Raw genomic sequence first — 27,236 nt, forward strand, 5'->3', positions numbered from 1 at the left:
AAAACTCTTTTTGTCATGTTGCTTCACTAATGTACAACAGTCTCCTCTAGTACATCTTTCTTGGCCAAGAAAGTTATATATAACTTGTTCCCCTGACAAACCCCCCTCCCACCATTAACCTTTGTGTGCTCCCCTGAGCAACATAACACTCATAGAAATGCCATTATAGCAATGTTATGGCACTTAAACAAGGTGCTTATGAATAAATCAGCTGGTTGTGGAAATATGTATTGTAGCATACCCATTTCTGCTGAGAGGTATAGTTTTGACTATACAAAATTGTTAGTCCAGAGTCACGTATCCTAAGAGGCATAGTATAGGTTAGGGCCCAGCTTCTCTATGGAACCTGTTGTGTGAACTTTAACTTGCCAGGACTGTTATTAACTGTCATTAGCATACACTTTATGAAGGGAAAGATAGTGGAATATTGGTATAAATCAACTGGCCATTTCTATACTACTTCTGTTGCCACATACCTCTTCCTGTGTGCACTTCATGCAAGGTCTATATTTATAGCAGAAATGGTCCTGAATAAGCAGAGCTGCTCAGGCTGGCTGGATGATTTATGGAGCCTGTTTCTCACCAGGTAAATAAAATCCTATCTTTGGGAACAGCTATCTGGTGTCTCAGAAGAGTGCCAATAAATACTGCCTGAGTTTCATTCAGAATGATACTCTAGGATTTTCATGAAGAAATCCCACTTTTTTGGATAAGCTGGTCTAAATTCTCAGGTTCTCCCTTGCTTAAGAAGAGCAATGAGAAATATCTAGGTAAGATATCAAGCTATGGGAACCCAGGTTGCCAACTACATGTTACAAAGCACACACGTCATGATGTCCTTTCCTGACAGGATAGAACACATCAGTCTCCTCCAAACACTGCCATCCCAAAGTTTTTGCCTTTGGTCTTAGCGAAAATTCAGTTAAAAGTCACACATGATAATTTGTATACGTATAGAAATCAATGTATATGCATATGCATGTATGTAGACATAAAGGATGCTACTGTGTAGTGATAAGTGGACATTTTATGTAGATCATTCCTTTTCAATAACAAAATCACAATTTCTTTCTGAAATACCTGTCGTGTGTTCAGTAGCCACCTCTGGGCTGCTGTGCGCTAAAAAATTGAAGATGTTTTCCTTAGTTCAAATAATGATTTCTAATATTACTAAAGCTAGCATTTAGGCTCCAGACCTGATTTGTTACAGAACAGGAACCTTGTCCACATCTGTTGTCGTCACTGAACCAGAAGACCAATGCCGTGGTAAACACGGAGCCAGGCAATGCTACCCAGCACAGAACAAGGCAAAAGCTGCAATGACACGATAGTGTCAATTCAAATGCATCACTCCTTTCCGTTCCATCAAGAGTACTTGTCAAAGGACTGTAATTCTAACATATATTGTCCTATTTTCTAAATAATGATCTCAGACTGTTCTTCCCATATTTCATATTTGGGGGCATATTTTTCCCCTATTAGGATGGAAGCAAATTTATACTTAAATTCCCATTTTCTACATCATCTTCTCTTTGAGTCGTAAAAGGAGGTTCTAGCAAAGGAGCCAGAGAAGTGGATCCTGCTGCCCCCACTCACTCTGTCAGCTAAAACAGCAGCTGCTGTGAAATAGCATTGACCCTCAGGCTAATTTCTGATATTTCCCACAAGTTTTTAAAGTATGAGTGTTTCAAATGAAATACCTGATTCATTGTTTTGCAAACTTCTTTTTTTCAGCCCATGACAATCTTGTTCTGGTGTAACACTTTAAGAAAGTTGTACATCACGTAAGGAGAATGCATTTTAACACAACTGAACCTTCAAAAGGTCAAGAAAGTTTAGAAAAACCCCTTTAGCTCAAACTGGTGACAGTACCTCTGAATAATGTGGTGACAGATATTTCCCATTGTGTTTTGCAATGTTGCGCATGATTTTTAATGCCTTCTCTCCCTTTTTGCGTGTCAGGAGCCAACGTGGAGATTCAGGAACCACCCTGTAAGAACACAGAATTCATAAATAAGGATTTTGCCCTTTAACATCACAAGTAAACCAAAGTCCTTTGCCTTTTGCCTGTGTTAATACACAACATGCTGATTTTTCAGTCTTTGGGATACAGAAACAAAAGACAATATTAAACACTTATAGTACCGAGTACAGGCAGACCAGGAAACTTTTAGCTGTACCATTATAAGACAGACACACACAGGCACACACTCAAATGTATACATATTTTATCAACTGAACACAAAGCAATACTACTGATTGGTGTTTCAGTTTCTGCTAGCCCAGGGTTAAGATGATTCACAAGTTCACAACAGGCAATGTTTAAGGAAACCATGTGCAGGAAGAGGGTATGTGGATTAGTTTCTTTGGATCCAGCCCTCAGGATGGCTGCACTCCACTGTGCAGATGTTCACCACAGCCCAATGCTCTACTTTCTCAGTAGCTGTACTGCCCTACTTATGGGACCTGTAGGGCAAGTTCAGGATTGAACTGAGTACATAATTGGAGGTAAAGGTGGGGTCCCATGGCTGACAGGAAAAGCAGACTTTGGTCAAGTTCACCAGATAAACAGCCACCCCCAGGCTAAACAGGAGCAGAGCAGGGTTCTGTGAAGGGCCAGCTGTGGCTGATGAGAAAGGTAAATCCTGGGCAGAAAAAGGAAATTAACGCATGCCTGCAATTCACTAAAAAAAGAAATAAAAATGCCAAAATCAACAATATGCCAAAATCTTCTTCCTAATCTACAACGTCTCGCACACTGGAGACTTGGGACAACAGCAGGAGTCTCAAGGTGCTCGAATAGCAATAGCAATAGTGACAAGAGCAATGACTGCAACGTTACCAGTAGTAGAGCAGGAAGAGGAAGTTGGGCAGTGAAATGGCCAGCTGGATCCCCTGCCAAGTGGGAACCAAGTACGCAATTCCAGGGAGAATCATAATTCCCAGGGTGAAGAATATCTGAATCACGATCCCAATGATCCGCTGGTCAGAACCAACGATCTCTGTCACTGAGCAGAGAGAAAGCCAAGATGAACAACGCAGAAACCAAACTAAGTCAGAAGAAAAATATTAGTGGTGGAACATAAGGAAGGATAGCACTGTATCAAGTCACAAAGTCTGTCTAGCCCGGCATCTTACCATCAGAAGTGTAAGAATGTCACGAAAGCTGTCCAGAGCAAACAAGGGTGACACCTCTTCAGCAATTCACCCACCATTGTGCAGCTAGAGGGGCCTCTGACTGCAGGTTTACTAATGAATTAAATAGGGTCAGAACAGGCGTTTGAGATTTCATCATGATCATGCTTAAGTCGTAAATTGTTAGCACTCTCCTTGGCCCAGTTTTGGCCCATGCCCTAGACTAGAGGATCCTCCAGGCAAGGACTGCTTCCAGCAGATAGTATGGACAAGGTGTCTATGGGGAAGAGAGTTTAGTCATACCATGCTGGTTGCTCTGAGGGCTAAGGTATGGTCTACAATTTGTTTTATTTACTAGAACAAACATAGCCTTTGGGTTGGTTTCTTTTAATCCTTTTGTGGATTTTTTATTTTGTGAAGGTGTCTAATCGCTTCTGAAATCCATGTAAGCCCATATTACAGGCAATATCCCATGGCCACGAGATCCACAGTTGAGATGAGCAATGCATGAAGATGTCTCTTGTTTGTTTCAAAACTACCACTGCTACCTAGCCTTCAGAGTAAAAGTAGAGGATGTTAGCTTTGCTTACAATACACAGAAAACACTTCTGTCTTTTTTTTTATTATTTTACTAAACAAGACACAATTTTTCAAGTAATAGTGATTCGTTTCAGCTGGCAATGTAGAGAGATATGACACCATTACTACTTCCATTGACTATTCATCATGTCTGCATAGCTCAGGGGCAACTCTATTGCCTAAAGGTAACTGCTCAGCACTGTCCCGGAAAGAGCCAGGTTCTGTGTAAAAGCAAATAGAGGTTCTTGGGGCAGTCTGTTGTGATTCTGAAGCACAGATCAGTAGTTTGGGAGACGTATTAATGGCAACCATCCTCCTGGTGCAACAAAACCAATGATCTGTATATGCCTCTTAAAAGATGTTAGGTTGGTAAGTACTCCAGGGGATCATGGGACATAGGAGTAGATACCTGAAGGGATTTAGGTCGAATCAGTCTCTCCAAGAATTAAGCACCTTGCTTAGGGCTGCGGTAATACACTGTCCCTCAGGATATCGTCTCTCTGAACCTTTCCCTAAAGACAGGTAGTCTGATCTGAGCATTGCAAAACGTTCCTTTCTGTTAAAACTTGGCCATTTTAAGGAAGCCATGGGTCTGTCATGAAATATTTTGCTGGTTAGAGTACTTGCCAAAGTTTTAAGGTAAGATCTCAGGCCACATGCTTGGAAGTGACGGGAAAAGCAGCTTCTGGTCCTTTCACTGTATCTTGGACCTGAGCTACTCAGCAGCGTAACTTTTCCCAGAAAACTTAGGTGCTTCTGGGCTTTAGATGCTGAGAGGGCTAGATGGGTATGTTTGCACATACATCAGCACAGTCTTCCCAGGTGTCACTGTAACTGTTTACATCTGGTTGGAATTCTGCTCTCACTTGTCTAAATTCCACTGGGCAGTTAAAAAAATTGTCACAGGCCTCACAGACTACAGTGATGGCACAAATTTTTGCACTATATAATGATGTTATCACTGTGTTTTGGATTATCATAGTAGACTAATGAATGGCTGATTTTCTTTTTAAGTAAATCTGACATCTCAAATCTAGTAGGATGTTTTCCCCAATGTCATACTATTTCATGCTCTAGAGAGGAGTTTCGCTTTCTGAACCTGGCAGTTATTCAAGGTGTCACAACAATACCCTTTTCTCATGAAAAATAAGCTTGTTACGCAAGAAGCTTCATCGCTGGGACATGACTATAACCTATCAAAGGGTCTGGATCCCTGCTGTTTTGATGCTATTTAAAAAAAGATTCCCTTCCTTTTCCTTTTCAGAAAATAATAATCCTCACATGGACCCATGTCAGAGAATAGTAGGGGTTGGAAGGGACCTCTGTGGGTCGTCTAGTCCAACCCTCCTGCTGAGCCTACTATTCTGTGATTCTGTGACCCTGTTGTCCACCCTGGCACTAAGCAAAATCTCCCAGCTAAAGAATGACAAGCAGCCATCCGAGTGTCTCTGCTCCCAGTGAGGAAAAGCAGTTAACTCCTCTGAGCACCTGTGGAAGATGCTCAGACTCTGCAAAATTAACCACGTCCCTGTTAGTGTATCTGGTTTAACTGGGGCTAGCTCTGTAGATATTGATCATCTTGGTGATCTTCTGTGTAATAAGACATATAGACATTCCGCTCCTTCACCTCTTAATTATTTCTATTAATTACTCTGCATTGGAATCCACAGATCAGACAGCCATAGAAGTCCTCAGATAACATCAGCAGAAAGTGTTGCTTTGCCACTGAATTACCTATGGCCAGCTGCTCACAGGCATATTCGAGTACCACAGTGATGGGCATGAAAGGAGATCCTGGACTGTTCTGAAGGACATGTTACTCTTGTTAGTCTGCCCTCATGTATTACTTCTTCCTCTCTCTTCTCTGTGGGATCCTGTGAGGTCAGGCAGGCACGTACACTGATGCTCATTTCCATCCTGTATCAGTACTGAATGCCAGAAAGAGTTTGCACTTGCTGCCATTCTCAGAGGCTGCCTCTGTACCAGCGAATTAGCAGACGTTGCCAGGTAAGGAAACATTGTACTGCTTAGCTGCCAGAGAGGTCCCCAGCATGGTCTGGACAAACCAGTGACTGCTTCCTCAAATATTCAGTTCAGGCATGAGCCCAGACCATGATGATGCCAAATTACAATTTGCATGCAGGCACCTTGTCTTGGAGGACAAATGCACTAACTAGAATGGACTTGGGTTATTCATTGCCTGCTGACCCCAGGACCAGTGCTTTCTTGCCAAGAAAAAATATTATCAGGAGCAGATGTATCCAGACTCCCTGTCCTCTGAATATTCCTCACTTTTCTTAACCAAAAAAGAAAGAAGATAACAGCTCTCACCTATCACATAGCATGTCATCCACGTTCCCTTGCCAAACACACCTTGGAGAAAACGGAAGATCAAAAATACAGTGAAGTTTGGTGCGAATGCCACTATGATACCACATATCCCAACTCCAAGACAGGAGAGCAGGTAGATGAGGATTCTGCCATATCTGTTGAAAAAGGGAAAGAAAGTGATAATTATGAAAAGACACAAAGATATTTTTTTTCCTGGCATCTCATTTTAATGCTAGATCTGAAAGTGCCTTTTTGAGATCGGCCTTGTTCCAAAGGAAGGCTGCCTGAAACTTTGTAGAGTTGGCCCTTGAAATACGGGTCTTTTTTCCCTGTGGTAGTTATCACTGCCTTTATGTTACTAATTTTAAAACTGGTGATGTCCTTAACAGGCCCCCTTTTGTTTTAGAAAACAGTTTGTCTTTTTGTATCTAAACTATGTCCCATAAGTTACAGTTCAGACTTTTGATCCAGTTGAAATAAGGGCAATTTTGTTGGGGATTTCTGTTTTCACATATTACTCTCGTAACAGTAATTACAGACAGCTCTGTGAAAGTAAGTAATTTCTTCTTTAATTACTGTATGTCATTTTCCAGTGTTTTGTTTAGGTTTAAATCACTTGTTTTCAAAGTCTGCCTAATGTATTCATGAGTCTTATTTTCCAGCAAAAAAACGTCATTATTAAAAGGTGTGCCCAAGGTAAGGCGTAATTAAAAAAAAAAAAAAAAACAAACAACAAAACCTGCCTGTAGTTTCATGGTAACTGTGTCCTTGGGACACAACTAGAATTTCAGTTTTGATCTCTTCTCTGTTGTTATTGTTGCTGTTTTAAGAAGACAAAAATGTGAACACTGATGCAGCTGTGTATCTTGCCAAAATGTGAGGGAATATTTGTTTGTTCATTTTTCGTTCAAAAGGTTTCATGAGAAGAATTTCGATGGGACAAAAATCAGGGTATTTTCAACCAGGTCTGTTCTTTTGAGTGCTGTCAAGGAGACAAGAGTCTGATGATCAGGCTGCAGCACATTCCCTCAATGCTATCCACATACAACATTCATAGTTGTATGGTAGTTACATTATGCTTAATACACAAGCACTCCTAGACATATTATTGTATTTTAATAATTAGCTGTAATATCGCTACTCTTACACAGTCTTCAGGTGTTAGTATCACAACTGCCCAGCCAGACACTGAGCAGAGATATTTTAAGTTAGCCAGTGCCATGGCATCTTTTCTGCCTCGTTTTTTCCCTTATTACTATATCCCTCTGAAAGATGAGGTTTTCCTTGAAAGTACTTTTGTTTGTTAGTTCAAAATTTGTTATCTAAGATGACACTCCAGATAATTCTGTAAGTATTCCTACCTACAAAGAAATCATACTTTATTATTACTATTATTACAGATACCAAAGAAAAATAAAATAGGCAGAAAGAAAGTATATTATGAACTGAAGAAATACGCTCTACCATTGAAATCGCCAGTGCTGCTCTCAGCCAATGCATAGGCTGACCACCATTAATTACCAGCACAAAGCACAAACCAGTCTCTGTCCTATAGTCTAAGAGCAAGCTAGAGGTAATGGGAGCTCCCTGCTCCCGGGCAGGTTGGCTGCTCAAGGCTGAGTATCACCCACATCTTTTCCTTGGTATTCATCCAGCGCTAATACAGTTGAGGACTGGCTGGAGGAAGCTATGACCTTGGTGGTAAGTGTGTGAGTCCAGCCTGTGAATGGAGTTACCATACTGAGTCCTTTCCTTCTTTCTTTGAGTAGCTGCTTTCTTCGAGTAGCTGCTTTCTTCATCAGTGATGCTATTAAACATCCTCCAGTAAACACCAGTCCACAAAATTCCTTTGAATGCTTCCTTTTCATTTCTGAGTCCTTCTGCCCTTCCTGGGTCCAGATGTGCACAGAACACATCAGAAACCACAAGGAAAGCTCTTTTCTTCACATTCTAAAGTCCAAACTGGATAAGTAAGTATGACTGCATGAAGTTTCCAGCCGAAAAGGAAGCGAAGATTACATTGGCTTTGGTCACCGGGCTGGGGACATTTATCCAAAGTGAATCAAACCTCTGTAGTGTTGACGCATGCTTATTGCGAGTGCCACTGCAAACGATTTTACCTCTGAAAACATCAAAGGACAGCAGCGCTTATACAGTACCTGTCTGCAGCGTAGCCCAGGGTGAATGCGCCGGCCAGAAACCCCAGATTGAGGATAGCCTGTGAGAGATCCAGCATCCAGGCATTGCCGCACACAAGGTTATACTGCGGGAACAAGAGAGAAGTGTAAAGACCCCAGGTGAGACATTCATTATCCCCAGGGCAAAACGTTGTGGAAACTGCATAGGACCAGGCGGGAAGGGGAAGGGAAAGGGACAGGGAATGCGAAGTTCAAACGTGCTTGTTCAACAGCATGCACCAGTGGGCCAGGGAAGGGCAGCCGTAGCAAGCACTCTTCAAGCTGTCGCAAAGATAGAGGGAGAGCTCCTTGCCAAAAGGATGCTGTGTTTCATACATCAGTTGCCCAGATACGGAAAGCAAATTGCTCTTTTGCAAACCAAACACAACTCTGTTAAATATGTTGCCAAGGCAAAGCCATGACTTTGTTTAGTGCAGAATAAGGGTGCGCAGCTACAGCCAGTGAAAACATCACCTTATAGAAACGGTTTAATTCCTTTTCTGAGTGCCTTCTAGATAAAAGCAAAAAACTTATGTCTTCTGAGGAAACTGAAAACAGATCTCAGATCGATTTCAGACACAATGAATATGCATTTTGGTGTAGCTTTCCCAGACTTTTCTCTTCTTTGTACTGCAGTAGCCATAACTCACTAACATGTTACATTGGTGCATATCTGAAGAATTCGTTAACAGGGATGGGGATGGGGATGGGGACAAGCAGGGACGAAAGGAAGAGGGAAGTGGGTGAGAGGAAGGAAGACAAAGGGACTGGGAGTTAAAACAAAAATGAAACTAAAAATAAAGTAGTTATCTGACAGCATGTATCTGGAAATTACTTTAGAGGTTCTTTGAGAAGACAGCTGTCTGCCATGTTCTACAGACCTTATGGGAGTCGAGTGAGAGGTTTCGGTCCATACCTGGGGTAACCTTAGGAACAAAGTGGCTTCAGGACCAAGGCAAGCCACAGACAACAGCAGCTGCCACCATTCACTCTAGAGAGACCCTTTTGCTTTCAGGCATGAGCTGAAGGAAGTCATCATCGCTGACAAGGTGCTGGTTGCTGAAGCACACACAGTGTGTCACATTTGTGCTCACCACAACGCATACCACAATACCAGTGTTTGAACGGGGTGGCCACAGGGTTGTTTAGAGAGAAGATTAAGAGCCTCTTCTGCCACTCACTATTCTCCAGACTCTGAAATTCAGTGCCATGAGCCCAAGCTCTGTCTTAGCCCATTTGCCTGCTGTAATGTCCAGCGAGTATTGCCTGAGCCTGAGATTTCACAGGTGCCTACACAGGAGATACAGAAGGCACCCAAACTTGGATGTCACTGAGCCTGATTCTGGACACACACACGAAAAAGTAATACTTAATTTTTATTTAATGTTTATTAATAATTAATTTTTTCTTAATCTTAAATATTTATTTATGTACCTAAATAAGAAACCATTTCTTTTAATATTCTGAACTCCATGCAGGTGCCATTCACACTCATTTCCCTGGGCTATTCTTCACTTTTTGAAATTAAACTCTTCAGTTTGGGTTCCAGATGTGCTATTAGCACTGTCACTGACAGTAACCACAGCAGAATCATTGTTAATTATGAGGATTTTCCTGGCAGTCCAGGATTTGGGGTTTTTTGCAGCTTTTTGTTCTTCTTGAAGTCTCAGATCTGGGAATTTTGTGGCTGAGAACTGCGGTTTCCAGCTCTCACAACTGTGAGGAAGAACTTGGCTAGTAACCTCATAGGTCCCCAACCTGATAGATATCCCACCCCTACTGACTTTAAACAAAGTCATGGTTTTGACGTCAACCCTGTTATTCTGCAGAGCCTGGTTGGCCACCTTTCAGCCAAGCTAGGCCATCAGCATTTGGCTTCCACTTCTGTAAAACTTGAGCAGGACCTGCAGAAACCTCAGCTTCCACCGAGGGGAATAAAACCTGCTCTCAGCTGTCGTACTGAAGAGCTATTGCAATGTGTTCCTAAAATAGCCTGAACATAGAGCAGAACTTTCAGACTTCAAACACTGCTTAACCTCTTGCTTCTTGAAACTATGACAACCCTGGCAAACAGTATCAAAAGTTGCAGCTTTGGGAAGCAGAGTTTTTTCATGAGAATGACCATTCAGAGAAGATTTTAAATGGCAATGCAGTCAACTGTGTTGATGACAGAGGTTTGGTCGCTCAAAGGAGCATCTGAAGCCACCTGCACAGGGCTCTACAGTTTACCAGAGGGCTAAAAACCAGCTAAAAGAAAGTATCAGCTTCAGAACTGTGCTGCTGAAAGGGAAATAACCACAGGAAGAGTTGGGCAGAGAGGGCAAGCGGGAAGAGTGGCTTCACATGAGCTTAAGGAAATTACTCTGATTTAACCAGAGCTGTACTGAGCTAGGCACACCACCAGCCACGTGTCTGGTGAGAGTCCCCCAGCCAGGACCTGTGCTGGACATGCTGGCCCTGCCATGTATGCACCAAGGGGACCGTCTGGATGGCTGCTGGGCTTGCATGTGCACGGAGAGGAATATGCATCACCCGACTGGGGGGTCACTTGCACAGCTCCTCTGGCCAGCTTGGCCTGTGCTTCAGGCACAGGTGATGCACTCGGGTACTGAATGTCGCTGCTCAGCCAAGCTTTTGCACCATGCAGCGACAGCTCTCATGGGACCTCAAAGCACAACACAGGTCTTTCACCCTCCTTGCTTGTCTCTTGTCTCACCACATAGATGCACTCTTCCCTGTGGGTTTTTGGTCAGACCGGTGCCAGCAGGAGAGACCCCACACTCTGCCATGGAGCTGACAGCTCTGGTGAGACCTCAGAGCCTAATACCACAGGCTGTTTCACAAAATGCTCTGTTATTTCTTGTCGCTTGCTACTGGTGGCTTCAGAGCTGGCTGTGGTATGCTGGCTTTTCCCAGCCGTCTTCCCAGGCTCTCCGAGAGGGGCTGTGCTCACTACAGGCTATAAAAACCCTCTTGTGTTTTCCTGTGGGAGACACTGGGGGCTGAGCACAGCCTGGGTGGAAAATCAGCATTAGGGAGCTGGTCCAGTGACTTCGCTCAGTGCTTGCAAATACAGACTCAGCTGTTGCTTAGGGTTACTCCTGCTGTTGCCCACATCTCCCGGAATGATGAAGAACTTTAGGTAGGAAGGGACCTCTGGAGCCCTCTGACCCAAACCCACACTCACAGCAGGACTTGCTTTGAGCTTATATCCAAATTCACATCAAAGCTGATTGCTCCAGTCCTTGTCTGGTGAGGCTTTCAGCATCTCCCCGGGTGGAGGCTCCACGGCATGCACAGGCATCACTGACCTTCCAGAGTCTCATCTCTGGTGGGGTCTTTAACTGCCCTCTGCTCTTACCAGGCTGAGGGCATTTCCCTGCTCATATTACTCTGGGTGTCACCTCTTTTTCAAAAATCATTTATAGCAATGGAGTATGACAGAGGCCAGCCTCAACCTGCATCTGTGCTCCAGCTCTGAATATTGTTTAACGTGAACCTTTGCACCATTATATTCTGCTTCCAGCAGACGCTTGTGGAGTGACCCTGGGACCACCACTCCCCAGAGAGGCAGAGAGGAGCCCTCACACCTCTCTGCTAGCAGTCCCCAGGAATGACAGACAGATCTGAGCCCATGCTCTGCAGACCGAGTTATCTTCCAGTGAAGGTTAAGCTCACTCAACACCTTACAAGCAGCTCGGTTCCTTGGAAGATCAAGACCTTGGAGAGAAATACCAGGCTGGTAGATCAGCAGGGAGGGCTTCGTACAGTACCAGGTTTAAGAGCCCTTCACAGAATTGCCTGAGTCAGAGAGCAAAGCATACTCCAAGACTTGTAATTGCTCCTCAAGAAGATGGTCATGAGAGAGGACTCCCCCTTATAAGCCGAGGAGAGAATGAGGAAGGGAGCAAGAGTGTTATTGCCTCACCAGAAACAGCAATAAATTAGAGTGAGAACAAAATTAAAAGATGAATGTAGTAAAACCATTAAAGCAATGTCAAAATGAGATGATGCTTACATAGACATAAAATCCAGAAATAAAAACACTGTAGATCACTTAAAATCCGCTCACCCCTAATATCAGTTGTCGATTTCAGAGACCAAGCTGCAAATTTCTAACACTATAAGCTGCATTGTGATTACAGCTCTCCCCCAGCTGACACAGCAGGTTTCCCAAGGCCCAGGAGGCTATCCCTGCAGCCCAGGTGATGGCACGGGGAGCACTGTCATTGGATGGCTGCCCCCCAGGAGGAGAGGCATGCTGCCCATTCAGCCATGGGATGGTGCCGGCCTGGCACCCTCAGCGCACTGCAGAGCCCCTCTCCCAGGAAGGGCATCTGTCCTTCAAGGACCAGAGGGAAATTTCCAAAGCTCCCAGGGTGGTGGTGGGTGGCTGCACCAGACAGCACTGGAGCTGTGCCCAGGCAAGTAGCCAGCCTGCCCCAGTGCCTGCTGAAAGCACTGGCCTTCAAGGTTTATACTTTTGATCTTTTTTCAAAGTGTATATTTATTTTTTAGAATAATTTGACCCCTCTTTATTATAAACAGGCAACGGATAAGGTGCCATGAAAGAGGGCAGGAGGACAAATATGTACCAGAAACAGAGAGGGGAAAAATATCTTTACTTGAGAGATCTCTTTCTTCTGAACAGCAATTTCAGATTATTTACGTGGCAGCTGAAGCTAGGTCTTGGCTAACAACATAGTCAACGATTTAAATATTCTCAAAAAAGGAAAATGCAGAAAATTTCTAAGAAACTATGAGTTCTTTCTGAAGATATTAGTGATAATACACTAACTGTACTCTCCTAAGTTAGTCCTGCGCTTCGCTATTTTCTAAGTATTTAAATAACTTCTGGTACAGATAAGCATTCTCAGACCTTTTCTGTTTGCTTGATGTAGCACCTAGCATTTAAGTCAATGCCCTGCAAATGTCTCGCTTTTCGTTTGCAAACATAACCTTTAGAGGAGACTGTAACCTTTGAAAGAGAATTGCACACCCTGCAGAGATCTTTTTTTTTATTTAAGCCACCCGACAGTGCCACGTCACCTATTCAGCTGTGACCTGGTTTGGTTGTGCCTGATAGTTATCCCCACTGGCATCATGTGGAGGAAAAGCTTCTGCATCTGCTTACCCAGGATTTCAACTTGTCTGCAGCTAGCCGGTAGTCGTCTCATATACCAGCCCCCCAAAACACCACCCGTGTTGCTTGCTAGCAGCCTCCACAGAAGGGTGGAGTGGTGCCTACTCTCTGTTCCTGAACAGAGGTCATATACCTGGCTGTGCATGGGCTCAAGTTTACTCCTACCACACAGGCTGCTCCTATGCCCAGGCAGATGCAGTCCATGTTGCGAGGGGCTCACCGACCAGCAGCATTTCCATGCAAATATCCGGTGGCATCAAGCAACAGAAGAGCTATCCCTGTCAGTAACCATCTCCCACTGCGAATAACAGGAGATCCCATTCCCTGAAAGTACTTGCTCTTCTCTTAACACACAAAAAAAATCCCAGCATATGGTCTTTAAATATCACAAACTACCCTCCCATGATGCAGCTTGGTTTCCAAAATTCGTAACATTAAGAACCAAAAACTCTAGGGCTCTCCATCTGTCTAGACCACAGATGTCTGACTGGTTTTCTTTGTTTGCTTCCTGAATGTTCCAGTTTGGCACCTCCAAGGAAGAAGAGCTATAGCTCACACCAGTTGAAAATAAGCTGCAGAAGAGATGTGAGACCAGCAGCCCATTGCTGAGCATCACACACCCCTCGGCGAGTTGGGACCCAGCTGAGGTTTCCCTTCAGAAGGGTCACCTCTACAGCTGCAACAGCACACCCCTGCTGCTGCAAAATTTGGGTCATATTCTGGAGAAATATTTTGGAGACATTGGAGCAAGGAGGGCTTACCGTGCTGTCCTCCTTGGGCATTTGTAGGTGTCTCTGTCCACAAACAGCATTCTCATAGTGTATGTCTATGCCGTAAAGTAAGCATTTCTGCTTTCACTTGAATTAGCTCACCCAGGACAGAACAGCAGAAAGCGAATGTCATTGTGTCCTGTGTTCAGTCCCCTTTCCTCCATAGACTTGAATTTTGTTTGCCAAAACATTTACTACAGTGTGGGGGGGAGGATACGGTAAAAGAAGGAAAAGCCTTAGGGGCTTTTGCCCCTGAACTTGGCCTATTTGTTGACCTCTGTAGTGCTGGCTACACCTAGACCTTGTTAAAACCTAGACAGCCAGATCCTCATTGCAATCTTCAAGCGGGCGAGCCAGCTCCAGCTAAGGGCACGTCCTCTTCCTCAGCATTGCCATGTTCCCTGCTAAGCCCCTCACCGCACAAGTGCGTGCACCCAGCACAACCCTGCAACTTGTCCGCATTCAGTGCCATGCTCACCTGGGTGATTTCTACCTGCTGTATGACAAGAAGCATTGTGTGCCTGAACACAGCCTCCTTCCATTTAGGGAGCTGACTGAAAAAGGTTGTGCTGCTCAAACTGATAAACAACCCACATCTGCACTCCTTTCCTCTTAGCCTTGGCGATGAGCTGCCATCCTAAGCAGAAGTGAGGTGCTGCCAACAGAGACAGGCAGCAGGAACCAGCTCCTTCGGGACATCATCCTCCACAGTGTCGTTAACACACTGGGGAAAATCAGTCCCTTCCACCCCGACGGCCTTGCAGCATGGGCAGCCATACACTCCTGCTTGGAAATATATCCCTGTGATGAAAGTTTTCCCACCCGCTTGAGGACTGAACGTCAACACAAAATCCCAGTGCAGAACTACACCAGCAGTGGTGTGGCTGGAAGGAGCTGCACTGCTGCACTTTGCTGATGTCTAAAGCAGCAGCAAACCACCTGAGTGAGATCTCCCTGGGAGAAGAAAGAGGTTTGGCACTGGGCCCCTGCAGTTCATTAGTGGAGTAATCTCTACAAATAGGAGTGGGAACAGAGACGGGAACAGAAGAAATGCTCATATATGACTAATGACTGGGAAACATGGGGGTTGTGGCAACTTCTCTTTTCTTCACAGCTTTGACAGAAGGCAAACATTTTCCATTTTAGTTTGACATGTAGACTAACCGCAGACTTGTAACCCCTTGTACCTGAGAGGTCTTTATGCACTGAACAAGTCACAAAATACTTCAGCACATCTGTCCCTGTACAAATTCATTGCTTTAAATGACAGCATGTCATTAAAAGCTCCTTAAAATGTAGCAACTTTGAGTAGGAGTTTGGAAGCACTTTAATGCCTCACAATTAAATTTCAAAACAATGGATGAAACTCCTTGGTCAATAAAGAGACCTACAATGATTCCTCACAATTACAACAGCATATTGAGAGCCCACACACAAGTTTGAAGTGGCATTTACACAAGTGGCCAGAGGCTGATGTACCTTTCCACTCCCAGTGACAAAGGGTTTAGGGCAATATTCATCATTTAAGGAAACCTGGGGAGATGCAGGCAGCTGCTGCATGTTCCTTATTTGTTCCTGGGCAGCGCTTCTCCATCTCTATTGTCCTCTGGGCTGTCAAACTGCTATCTTTCACACATCCTTACTGCAACAAAACACCCTCCAAGTGCATGCAGTGGAAAGGAAGAAATTACAATTTTTTTCTCTTTCTGTCAAAGCTTCTGTCAGAGTGCTTAATGGACTAAGCAAGGACACTGTCCTTCTCCGTGTCTTGTTTCAAGCTGAGCACTAAACAGGACAAATGGAGTCAGCCTTTACCCTGCTCCCAGGGCACTGTGGCTCAGAGCCTGAGGAATAGCTTAGCTTTGAAAGCTTTGGAGGATTCTCCGCTGTGTGTTGGCCATGGCCCAGTTGGTACCTTCACGTCCCTGCCACTCAGATCACCTGGACTCATTGAACCTCCCAGGACAGAAGACCTGTTCTGTCCCTTTTTTTTCTTATGTCTATTCATGGCCAAAGCAAGAGTGAGGCAGAGAAACTTACCATCTCTTGCAGAGGAAAACAGCAGCTGTCCTAAAAACAATCAGAAAACTCAAGGTTTTTATTTTATTTTATTGCTTTGCTTAGAGGTTTCTCTGTAAATGCTGGCTGACTGTTATGTTCTGAGACAGCTGGCAAGCAGGGGAGTAAGATTTATTTCGAGCAGGTGCAATAGGATCTCTTCAGATGATCATTTGTCCACCTCAGACCTCATGCTTTGGCAATAAATTGTTGCCAGCTCTCAAAATGACATCATCCATGGCGTGAAGGCTTGCTGTAGACAGGGCATATTGGAATCGGTCCCTTCTGCTGAACCCCTGCCAACAAAGGCTGCTAATAAGCCTGAAATACGCCAGCTGTGCTGTAGCTGCTGCTGACCATGTAGACCTCCTCCTTTCACCCACCACCACAGGCCAGTCAACCTGCATATGCGATCACAATGCATGCACATGCCTCTAGGAGTCATCACTGCCAAAAATGTCTGAATAAAATGGCTGTTGCTTTGCAAACTATCACCAGCCACCCTTTCGCTGAGTGCTAGACTTTCTCCACCAGGATGAAAGTGCACAGAGCCAAAGCCCAGAAGTATCACAGGTCAGTGACTCAGTCTTCAGCACAGTTTCCCAGGGAAATTCGGTTTATTGTCTTCCGTATGTACTGGGTAAGTTTGTCCCTTGCAGGGCTCACCCAGCAGGAATGGCAGGCAACAGATTTCTTACTTCAAGTGTTACGGGGTGCAGGAAGTGACCTGGGCTCCCTTCCAGACCCCTGGGCCAGAGCATGAGGCTGTGACCCCCCCGGTCAATCTCAGCCCCTCAACAGTCCTGCTCTTCCTCCTTCTCCATCCACTGCACAGAAATACAGTCCTTTCCTGCCCTTCTCCTCCTGAAAGAAGTGCTGCTGTCACCAGCCTTCCCCCCCCAAGCAGCACCAGCCACCTGCTACAACCAGCATCGTTTCAGATGGCATCAGCTGGCATGAGCCAAGAATGGATTTAGCTCGATAATTACTCCCTCAGCCTCCCTCTCCAAGCAAAATCTGAGAAGCCATTGGATCCCCATCCCGCTGCTGACGCACGCAGTCACATCTTCCAGTTTCACAGGGAGCTGTGTAAGACTTGCTCAAATAAACAGGAGCAGATTGCACCGGGCCAAGGTCCTCTGCGCAGATCCACCACCTACGACACCATTGCATCAGAGGGGTCACTGCCAAGTTTTACACATAGTGGAGGACTTTGCTGATCTCTTGAAAACTTTACGTCATCCTAGATCCAGTTTGCTTGACTCTAATTCAGGCATCATAGTGCTGGGCTGTGTGTGCAGCACCAGTGGACAACTCCTCCTCTGATTTGGATTACCCTCATGGAAAAGCCTGACCTAAAGCAGCGGAGCACAGAGACCCTTAGGCATGTCACTGCAGAAGTAGAGACCTGCTCTCAGTGCCCATTAAACATGAAAAGAAAAGGGAACCTTTAGCAGTGTTTTGTCACCTGTCACTAGACCAAGGTAACTGGCTTTGCCACGTGTTGCTCCTGTGAGGATTTCTTAATAGATTTCACTCTTCTTCTCAAGTCCTGAAGGAGGAAAGTCCTGGTATGTTCTCCTGGCACCCTGCTGTAGCCCAGCACTGAGACTCAGGAGTGCCACTGTAGCAGGTGATGCAGCAGGCACCTCAGGTACTGCTTACAAAGCAGTGGGTGCTTTTTATCAGTCCACATTTCCCCTTTTTCTTCCACTTCCTTCTGCTAATGCTACTGTGAATGCCTTTGCAGAAGATAGCTAGCTAAGATGAGAGAGCAGCCAGCAAGCAGCATGCTCCAGTCATGCACAAATCACAGCAATGAAGTCAGGTACTGCAACACCATTCATTTGACAGCTCCTCGTGAATCAGTCCCTCCAGCTGTATGGTTTAACTTCTTCAGGGTGCTCAGAACTGATTGCGATAGCCTGTGGTTTGGCTGCTAGACCTGCTCCATGATATGACAACTTTTCCCAGCGAAGGCTTTACATGCCTGAATTTGCCCTCTGCCTTCCCCGGCACACTGCAAATCCATGCTAGATCTGCGCTTGCCATAGGTCTGGAAGAACTCCTTCAGTATCCTGCCATTTTTCCTCCCCCTACTCTTTCTCCCAGAACATATGTCCTCAGATTGTCATGTAACTCACCCTTTTAATTTGGCCTGCCTGGTCACTTCCACTGCTGATTCAGCCAGAAAAAAAGTGCCAGAAATCTTAGGATAGTTGAAAGAAGCAGAAACATTTCTGCATACACGGACAAAATACAGTATTTACAAGTAGACACATGAGAAAAGATCTGTTTCGTGACGTTAAAACAGAGCACAGACCTGCTTAAATTGAGTCATGATTTGTCAGAGCCTCAGTTGAGCAAGAGGAGACTAAATGAAGTCTGGGATTTAAATTGTTTTTGTGGGATGTGTAACACACTAATAGATATCAAGGTCCTTTTAATAGCTGATCTCAAAGCAATTAAGCCAGGATGTGCATGCCACAAGCTTCCTCTTTAGTCGAAGAAACAGAGCGTCTTGGGATGTGATTTATCTGGCAAATGTTGCGAAATTAGGAATAGGACACAAGTGCCACAGGTCACAGCCCAGCACCCTCTGGCCGAGATGCCCCCGGCCAGCAAGCGTCCCTCTAGGAGCAGCAGTGACACTGATGATGCGACCTGCTGCCCCAGCACAGGGGCAGGCAGTGCCAGACTATTGCTGCTTGCAGGCAGTTACTCCCTGGCTTTCCCAATGTTTGCATTTGGGAGCACAGGTGGGGAGCATTTCCACAAGCATCCTTTCATCCGTTCTCTGGCCCGGGAGGGTTTCCCCAGGAGGAGAGGGCAAGAAGGTGCAGATGGGCAAGGTCTTTGCCAGAGAACATTGAACCTTTCACTCCCATTTATTGCTGCAACACAAACACTGGTTTCGTTTTCTTTTAGCTGTACCCAGTCGCTCAGTGCTGCTGGAAAATCACAGTGGCTTTGCTAGGTACACAAACTGCTGCCATAAACAGATTCTGAGCACAGTCTTATGGACACACTTACATGCTTTTACTTATAGCAAGGCGGAAGGGAAAGAAAACGAACAACAGAAGAAAAGGAATGTCTACATTTCTACTTATAAGCTCTGAGGCGAACGGCTATCACAGATTGCCCAAGTAAAAGACTCTGTGACCTAACCCCTTTCAAAGCCCCAGCAGAGGTACTTTGGAGGCAGCAGCATAACCTTCCCACCACGGCCGCTCCTCGCAATTCACTCCGGCGCCAGGCCGTGGCTCCTGGGCAGCATTCATCCTCCTGCCCACCCAGCCCTGTCTGCCACTGCCCGCACAGGCAGAGGTACGTCATTCCCAGGGACCAAAGTTTGACACCAGCTCCCTGCGTGTCACTTGTAGCCCTCCAAAAGGCCTTGATTTTGGTGATCATACATAAAAGCTTGTTCTGAAGCTTCTCTCTAGGGCCAGCCAGGTGCTCTGATTTACCTTCTCCTGACCATAGATCCTGGCTGGAGCTGCTCAGGTCGGATGCAGTGCTCAGGGCACAAAGCTGCTGCTCTGAAGAGCCTGGAGCCTGTGAGCAGGTCCAGCTGTCCCAGCTGGATGGGGGGAAGGATGGTGAAGTGAAAGGTCGGAATAGGCACCGCTTTCCAGCCCAGTGCTTGTTCAGGGCTTCGCCTGCTGTTCCCTGCTGCGTGTTTCGGAGGGCACGACTCCAGTGCAAGCACCTAGTTAAAGACCGTGGCAAGAGGCAGGTGAGACAGACAGGAACCAGAGCCCACAGCTGTGCTGGCACATTTTGCAGTGCACCTAGATGATTTCCTAGCCAACCCTCTAAGCACACTTCATGTTTTTCATCACTGCATTGGTGACAGTTACTGTCAGGATGAACCTTAAAATACACACTCCTAGGAGTGCAACCTCTGTGGTGGAGCCAGACCACAGCCCATCCACAGCACAATTACAGATTACACAGAGGATCTCCTAGCAAAGGAACTTAAATGGCCTTTCTCAGACTCATTATAAAGCCACTACATTTGCCAGCACTGTGGTATCAGTCTGCAGTTCTCTGACGTTTCAGGAAGAGCTGAATGATAGCTTTGGGCAAAAACGTGTGATTGTTTTTTTTTCTTTGGTAAGCACAATCATTTCTGCTGACTCCTGTCAGATCTCAGAAGGGCAGTCTGCCACAAGGTTTATTTATTACCTGCAGACTTTAGTGTTCCCTGCTGAAAATATAGAGTATGGATAATATAAAGTCATCTAGATCATCAAGTGGTATCAGCTACACTTGGGGTTTACACCACCAAAGTTTCTAGCCCATAATTGAGCACCAGAAGCCTCAGCTGCAAGGACTTCACTCTTTATTTTAACCTGACAGTCCTTTTATGACAGAGTAATCTCTGTGTGGGGTGTTTGGCTTTGCGTGGCTTTGGAGAGCCACTCTTCAGATCAGATCACCTTTCCCTAAAAGTTTGGCTCTGGCACTTGGTCATACTCATTGTCCCAATTTGCTTGTGACTCGGAACGAAACAAACCCAGGAAGGCAAACCAGACACCAAAGCATCGACCCTCGCAGCAGCAATCCTGTTTTACTGCCACAATCCCGCACGGTGACGGAAGTCGCTGGTTAGGGGACGGGGATTTTCCTTACCTCGCTGACGATGGATGAGTGGGGCTGTTTATACACCCAGTTCTCATGGCACGTGGCGAGCGGCAGTTTGCCCACGCTGTGATTGCCGTAGCGGGCGAGCGGGCTGCCGCAGCTGACGGAAGCATCCCACGCGATGTCCAGCCTCTCGCACTCCCCGCTGAAGGACCCGTTCCCCAGGCTCAAGGGCAATACCGTGAAGTTTCGCTCCTCTTCCAGCGTCCAGCCACATCGTTCGCTTAATTCAGCTGCCCCGGGGATCCTGCACCAGTAGCTGGCTGGTGCCTGCCCCAGGAAAACCACGCTGGTGAACAGGAAAGAAAAAGTTATGCCCGTCTGGCAAAGGAGGAAAAAGACCCTCTTTTGAAATCTTCCAAATTCCCCAGCTTCCTTCAAAACCTCATCGAAAGATGGCATTATGTGAGGCGGTCTGTCCACTCGGAGCACTCCAAAGATGACAGAGTTTGCTTTGACACTTCGCAACGGCTGCTGGCACTTCTTATAAATGTGACCGCCTCGCCTCCCCTCGCTCCTCTCTTCCCATGGGCACACACACGCACACGCAGGCAGGCAGACACACACACACACACAGGGACACGCAGGCGTGTAACGCCGGCAGCATGAGCGGAGCCGGAGCGGAGCAACGCGCCTGGGCACACACGCGGGGACTCAGGGCATGCCAAGTGGCGTGGGGCTCACACGCAGCCGGGGAGGAGTGCGATTTAAAGTGCGCAAACATATTGTAGGAGAGGAGGGGCGTGCATTTCCTATTCATCCCGAGTGTTAAACAGATTATGTAATAAACCCAGTTAACTCCTTCGGGGCGGGCGAGCCTCAAATGCCAGCTCTCGCCACGGCTGCGATGAATCAATAGGTGCAAGGATAAAGCAGGGAGTTAAACGGGAAGGAGCACAGAAGCAGTTGCAAAGAGCAGCGGTGAGTGATGCAGCCTCTGTGGGATAGCAGAGGCAGAAAGAAAGTTGTTTCGCAGAGAGCTATGCAGTCTTTCCTTCAGCAAATCGAAACAAATACTGCGGCAATGTTTAATTACTTCTCCAAAGCGCTGCTTCACCGTATGTACAGATTTAATTTGCAAGAGTCTTTCCTGTCTGTAGTGTGAATAAAGTGAGGCACACAAACTGCACCAGTCCAGAATCCAGGATTTTTTTTTTTAAGTTGGATCTACCTATTCAAGAAAGCTTTTATATGTTCTTGTTAATTTTAATTTCACAATATCTTCCAAATATTTAAAAGATAAATGACCAGTTTCCCTTCCTCAAAAACGAATAGAAACAAGTTATTTCATTTTTTTCTTCGGCTGGTAGTTTGAGTTCAGGGAGAAGGGAAGAGGGAGCCAGGACTGGGTGCATTTTGCATGCACATGAGCACATCTTATGCAGAACTCCCTGAATCATATCAGATATGCAATGGCAGGTGTTTCGCACTTTGTTCAGGATCATGAAGTCCATGGCCACTCTCTTCCCATGCGAGAAGGAGTGCAGGGATAGCACCTACCAAAGGGGTCTCCCGCAACCCCTTGTCTCTAGTTACCTACAGCTTTGACCATGGGTGTCTATGGTTTTGAAGAGAAGTATAATTGCTAAAACAGTTAGATCCAGACCAAAGAAGGCTTTGGTTACTATACAGACTATCTGACATGGACTTTGTAACAGACGTGAAGACTGGTGCTGTGGTGTGATCTTGGCAAGAATGTGGGTTTCTAGGTAGATGTGCTGCTGTGCTTGCATCACAAGGTGCTTTTGAGGGAATTTTGTTTGACTCCTGGTTACACTGTTTTGAGGTAATCAAGCTTAGAGGCCATGAAGACATCATCTTTGGGTCCAGGTCTGTGCCTGAGGAGGTGGGGCACTGTCTGATGGATGATTTCAAACAAGAAAAGCCCTTTTATCCCAACAGGGCTATCTGGAGATCAGTCATGATGAGATGTCAAAGGTGGGATGGTTTATCCTGACAGCTTCCAGTGACTGGGGAGGAGGTCGTCTCCAAAGGGACCACCATAGAGACAGATAAATGGGGACAGAGCCTGATAATCAGCCTGTGAGTTGCTTTCACAGCTCTGCTCGGGGGTGTATTAAACCTCCACTGCTCCTCAAGCCTTACCCCAATAAAAAATGTCATTTTTATCCCTATTGGCCATTAGCTTAATTTGGAATCATAAGTGCTAGCCCCCTGTAAGCCATGTACCAATGTAGCTGTGCTCAGCATTTTACCTGTTTCAGAACCCCATGGGTGTAATTACTGTGGCCATCTCTTAGCTAATCAGTGGAGCTAGACCAGATTCGGTACAGTGAGAATGCAGCCCACTATTGCAACATTGCTTCTGGAGCTACTTTCTTTCCCAAAAGAAAGCATGGTCTAGTAGGTGGTTGTCAAAATTTCACACGTCTTATCCATTATGCTCTTGTTACGCTGTGCACAGCAAGTGCGTTGAGGTCTGTCAGACCTGAAGCCAGAAAACCTAGCAGCTGGGAGAGATCAGTGCTGATGTTATGGCAGCGGGCATCTGGGAGTCTTCCTAACATCCTCACAGTTACACTGCTGGTCATAGAGGCGAAGATTCATTCAGCAAAATCAGTTTCACTCTCTGGCATAGGTGATGTCAAAGTGACCCTGTTTCCTCAGTGTTCACCTGTGTTTTCATCTCTCTGTCTGAAAATAGCTTATCAATATTTGCCACCATATCAGTGTGCTGCAAGACTCCAGTTTGTCAAAGAAATCTAAAATATCCAGTGACAGATACATGAGAGTGTGTATTGGTGCATTTATTTTACAGCAAGCAATTCCCAGCTTCCCCGAGGTTTTCCTGGAACTTCAGCTCCACGTGCTGTGAAAGCTGAACACATCTAAGGATGGGAAGATGAAGGGTTTGTATACAAAGCCGGTAACAGTAACCTCTTGAAGGAATGCTTTTCAACCTTTGAGGACAGATGTCAGGGTCAAACTGTCATTTTAAACATCTTATGCTATATATGCAGTAAAAAATTATGGTCTTTGATACTAGGAAAGAAGCAAGTGAACAAAGAGACAGGGAAGATGTTGATGGATGAAGAAGGCAGAAGCAGTAAAAATGGATGCAGAGAGGAGTACAGAAAAAGGGAGAGGGAAGAGTGGGAAGGCAGCAAGCCAGGGAAAGAGTAGAGACAGAAGTGGTGATGAAAGCGGAGCAGCAGAAAGAGATATAGAAGTACAACTAAATTACAATCATGAGCATCTTCAGTTGGAGCTCTGTTTAGAAGCCCAAATGTCACAGCTATTTCAGAACCAGAATGAAAACTATGTAGTCTAGAGGGGAGGCACATACGCTCCCTGTACCCTCATGGCACTAGACCACCGTTTATACATGCCTGGGTGACAGCAAGAGACATTTGGATCAATAGCTACTCTGACTGAATCCTGGAAAGTTATAACTTTACTGCAACACCCTGGATAACCTTTGCCAGCATTTCAGACAAACACTTTAAAATGTCAAAGTCCTTCTTTGGGAAACTATAAGCAGCAGGACAGTGATATCACCCAGTCTGCAGACACCTGAGGGCACCATGCTACTTAACAGCATTGTTTCCGTGATAAAGTTATTCAGAAGATCACGGCCTAGGTTTGTGATGCCTTACAGACACATGCCTCTTGTTAAATAAAAGACAGCCTGTGAACAAATTTGGGCAGCAGACATTCACCCTGCCTGTTATCTTGCTGCATGATGCAGCTTCGTACTTTACCAAATATTTCTCCCCCAGACAAATCTGCTATGGGCTAGATAGTCCTAAGCAGCAAGGGTGCAAACCAGTCAGCGTTACACCATTCTAGGGCCAGGAGACTGCCTATACCAGCATTTTCTCAGCTCTCGATGCCGAAGGAAGGGGCAGGGATTTCCACAGCCCTGCATCTGGGGATTACGTATACCTCTGCTAACTGGTGACCCCACAGCAGAGACTGCCACAAGGAACCAGGCAGTGGTAGCTCAAAGTACATTGCACAGATCTTAATGACAAATCTTGGTTCACAGCAGAAGATGGCAGGGCCCTTCATCATTCTTCACCAATCACTTCACCTTTCATGCACTTTCCAGCTGCATCCTGCAGGTTTGACTCTTCTGCTAAAACCGTTGCTCTTCCATGCTGGAGTGCAGAAGCCTAAAGCCAGCCCCAGAAATAACTGCATGTTCATAGGGCTCATGTTGTTACAACATGTCTCGTTAAGAAGCCAGGCTGGAAAGGATATAGGAACTTAGTTTTGGAGATTAAATAAATAGTGGATTTTTTAAGATCAGAGCAAGGAGTCTTCATGGGGCAATTAGAGATGTTTACACTCCCCTCTCCCACACATGGTATAACCACATTCCAAGTCGGGACACTAAATTACGTACAGCTTTTTCTCTGACAGTTCTTGTGTTTTGGTTTTTGCTGCTATTGGTTTTTTCCCTTCAATTTATTAATCTTTCCTCTTCCTCCCACCACCTGCTTTCATCTTCTTCTTTTATCTCCCCCTTCTTCTTCCTCCAGATTTCCTCTTTTTCCTTCCAAAAGGTGTCAGCTCTGTTCAATGCAGTATGTCCTTTCCCAGGCCTCCAGAACAACTTAGTGAGCTGCAGGATGACTTTGAGACATGGGAAAAGTCAATTTCAATCAACAGGGAGTCCACCTTTTGGCAATCCATGAAAGCAATGCACAATGCATTGTACTCCCCTCCCTCACTATTTCCATGGCCTTTAGGCTATTTTTACCATCTTGGTTCCAAGAACAAATATAAATAAATGTAGTTCTAGGAACCGTAGAGTACAACAAACAGGGGGATCTGTACTCATTTCTAGGACAGCAGCTGAAACAGCAGAGGAAAACGGGGACACAGGGAGAGAAGGGAAAATCCAAATGAGGAAAAAAAAGGTGGAGAGCGAAAGGAAGAGCAAAACAGGACCAAAGAGGGTCCTGTTTCTCTCCTCACAAGAGAGGGAAAAAAACCCCAAACAAACCAGACCAACAGTGACCACACTGGAGACACCCCATATCTCTGCCATTTTGATCACGTGTAGGTAAAAAACTTGCAGCAGGGGAGGAAGCCATCCTCCACCCGCAGCCCGTGCTCGTTCTCACACCCTCAACTTTTCCTCCTGCTGCCCCAATGCAGAGGGTGTGGTGCACACGGGGTTTAGGTGGGCACATGGGGTTTAGGACCTCGCAGCCCCTGGACTCCTGCAGGCTCATCCCCACCGCAGCCAGCAGCAAGGGCTCCCTCCCCGCTGCTCTCCTTGCACAGACTCTTTCTCAGGGGCAAAGTGTCCTCTGCCCCAAGGCAAATGGGATCTCGGTGGGTCTGTGTTTCCTGACCCAAACCCTGTGCTGGTTCTCCACCATGGCGCTTGCACACTGTTCTGCTCTGTCTGTTGGAGAAGCTCAGGTGCCACACATCTGGGTGCCCGCAGACAGCTTGTGTCTGTTCCCCACTGACTTTCATCCTACTCAGGGAAAGCAGCTCTGGCTCTCCAAGCACATCTGGAAACACCTGCTCGTCAGGATTTCAGCTCAGTATCTGAGACAGACGGACGAACTGAAATCAGCTTCTCCAAGGCCAGCTGAAGGAAGAGCAGCCAGAGGAAATGGGGCTCCTACACACACATTTTTATAGTCCATATGTGCCTTCCCTCATCCTTTTCCTCTTCACCAGGTCACTCTGGAGGCCAGCAGAGGGGCTGCACTGGGCTCTGCCTTCCTGTTCAGATAAGTAAGCCGTAATCCCACAGCACATTTGTCAGGACCCTTGCTGATGACTTCGAATAACTCAGTATTTTGGCCATGAAAGAAGACAAGCAGAGTTCACCAAAGGATATTTTCACAACGGAATGAACAAGGGATATTTCCAGAGAGGGATGTAAAGGCCTGATAAAATGAAAATGTCCCCCTGCATTATCAGACAGCTGTGAATCACAAGCTTTCTTTCTCTCTCTGTCGCACCTGCCTGAAATCCTGCTTAGAAAGATGGGGGAAATCGCATTGGTTTTCTTTGTGATTTCTCATGGTTGCACATCCCTCTCCCATGGCTCAGTTTCCATCATGATTGGAAGCAAACATTTCTAAATACTAAGAAAAAGGCTTTGCATGAAAGTTTCCAGCCCCATTTTGTGAGAATAAATGTGAAACACTTAAATCATCTCAAGGATGGTATCAGTGCAATGAAGACTTCTGCAAGTGCCACTCATTAGCTGCCTGCTTCTCTAGTTGTTTCTGAAGTGGGACTTTCATTAAAAAGAGAAAAAAACCCCACAAAATTCCTTGCAAAGTTTCTAACATTAGTCTTTTTTATCTACTTTCGTGCCATTTCTCAGTTTGCTGTTATATCAAATGTTCCCAACAAACCTTCTTTGTGACCTTTCTATTGCACCACTTCTATTTCTGA

At 45.7% G+C, this 27,236-nt stretch overlaps 1 protein-coding gene across 3 annotated transcripts in view; it reads right to left on the minus strand.

The window, feature by feature from the left end:
- The window catches only part of SLC22A3 (solute carrier family 22 member 3), a 35,525-nt gene extending 14,065 nt beyond the window's left edge, over nt 1-21,460 (minus strand). For 2 of the 3 annotated variants that reach the window (XR_012763148.1, XM_075413713.1), the window contains exons 1-5: nt 20,832-21,460; nt 8,205-8,308; nt 6,046-6,200; nt 2,843-3,008; nt 1,873-1,990 (exon numbers count right to left, since the gene is read on the minus strand). Coding sequence is in view for 2 of the 3 variants with exons in the window: in XM_075413713.1 (XP_075269828.1) it covers nt 1,873-1,990; nt 2,843-3,008; nt 6,046-6,200; nt 8,205-8,308; nt 20,832-21,245 (957 nt within the window). In the remaining variant the exon portion in view is untranslated. The remainder of the gene's footprint in view (nt 1-1,872; nt 1,991-2,842; nt 3,009-6,045; nt 6,201-8,204; nt 8,309-20,831) is intronic. The other variant, XM_075413714.1, reaches the window with a different exon arrangement.
- Nucleotides 21,461-27,236: the final 5,776 nt, after the last annotated feature.

This window comes from Opisthocomus hoazin, chromosome 2 (genome assembly GCF_030867145.1).
Source record: "Opisthocomus hoazin isolate bOpiHoa1 chromosome 2, bOpiHoa1.hap1, whole genome shotgun sequence".
Lineage (NCBI taxonomy): Eukaryota > Metazoa > Chordata > Aves > Opisthocomiformes > Opisthocomidae > Opisthocomus > Opisthocomus hoazin.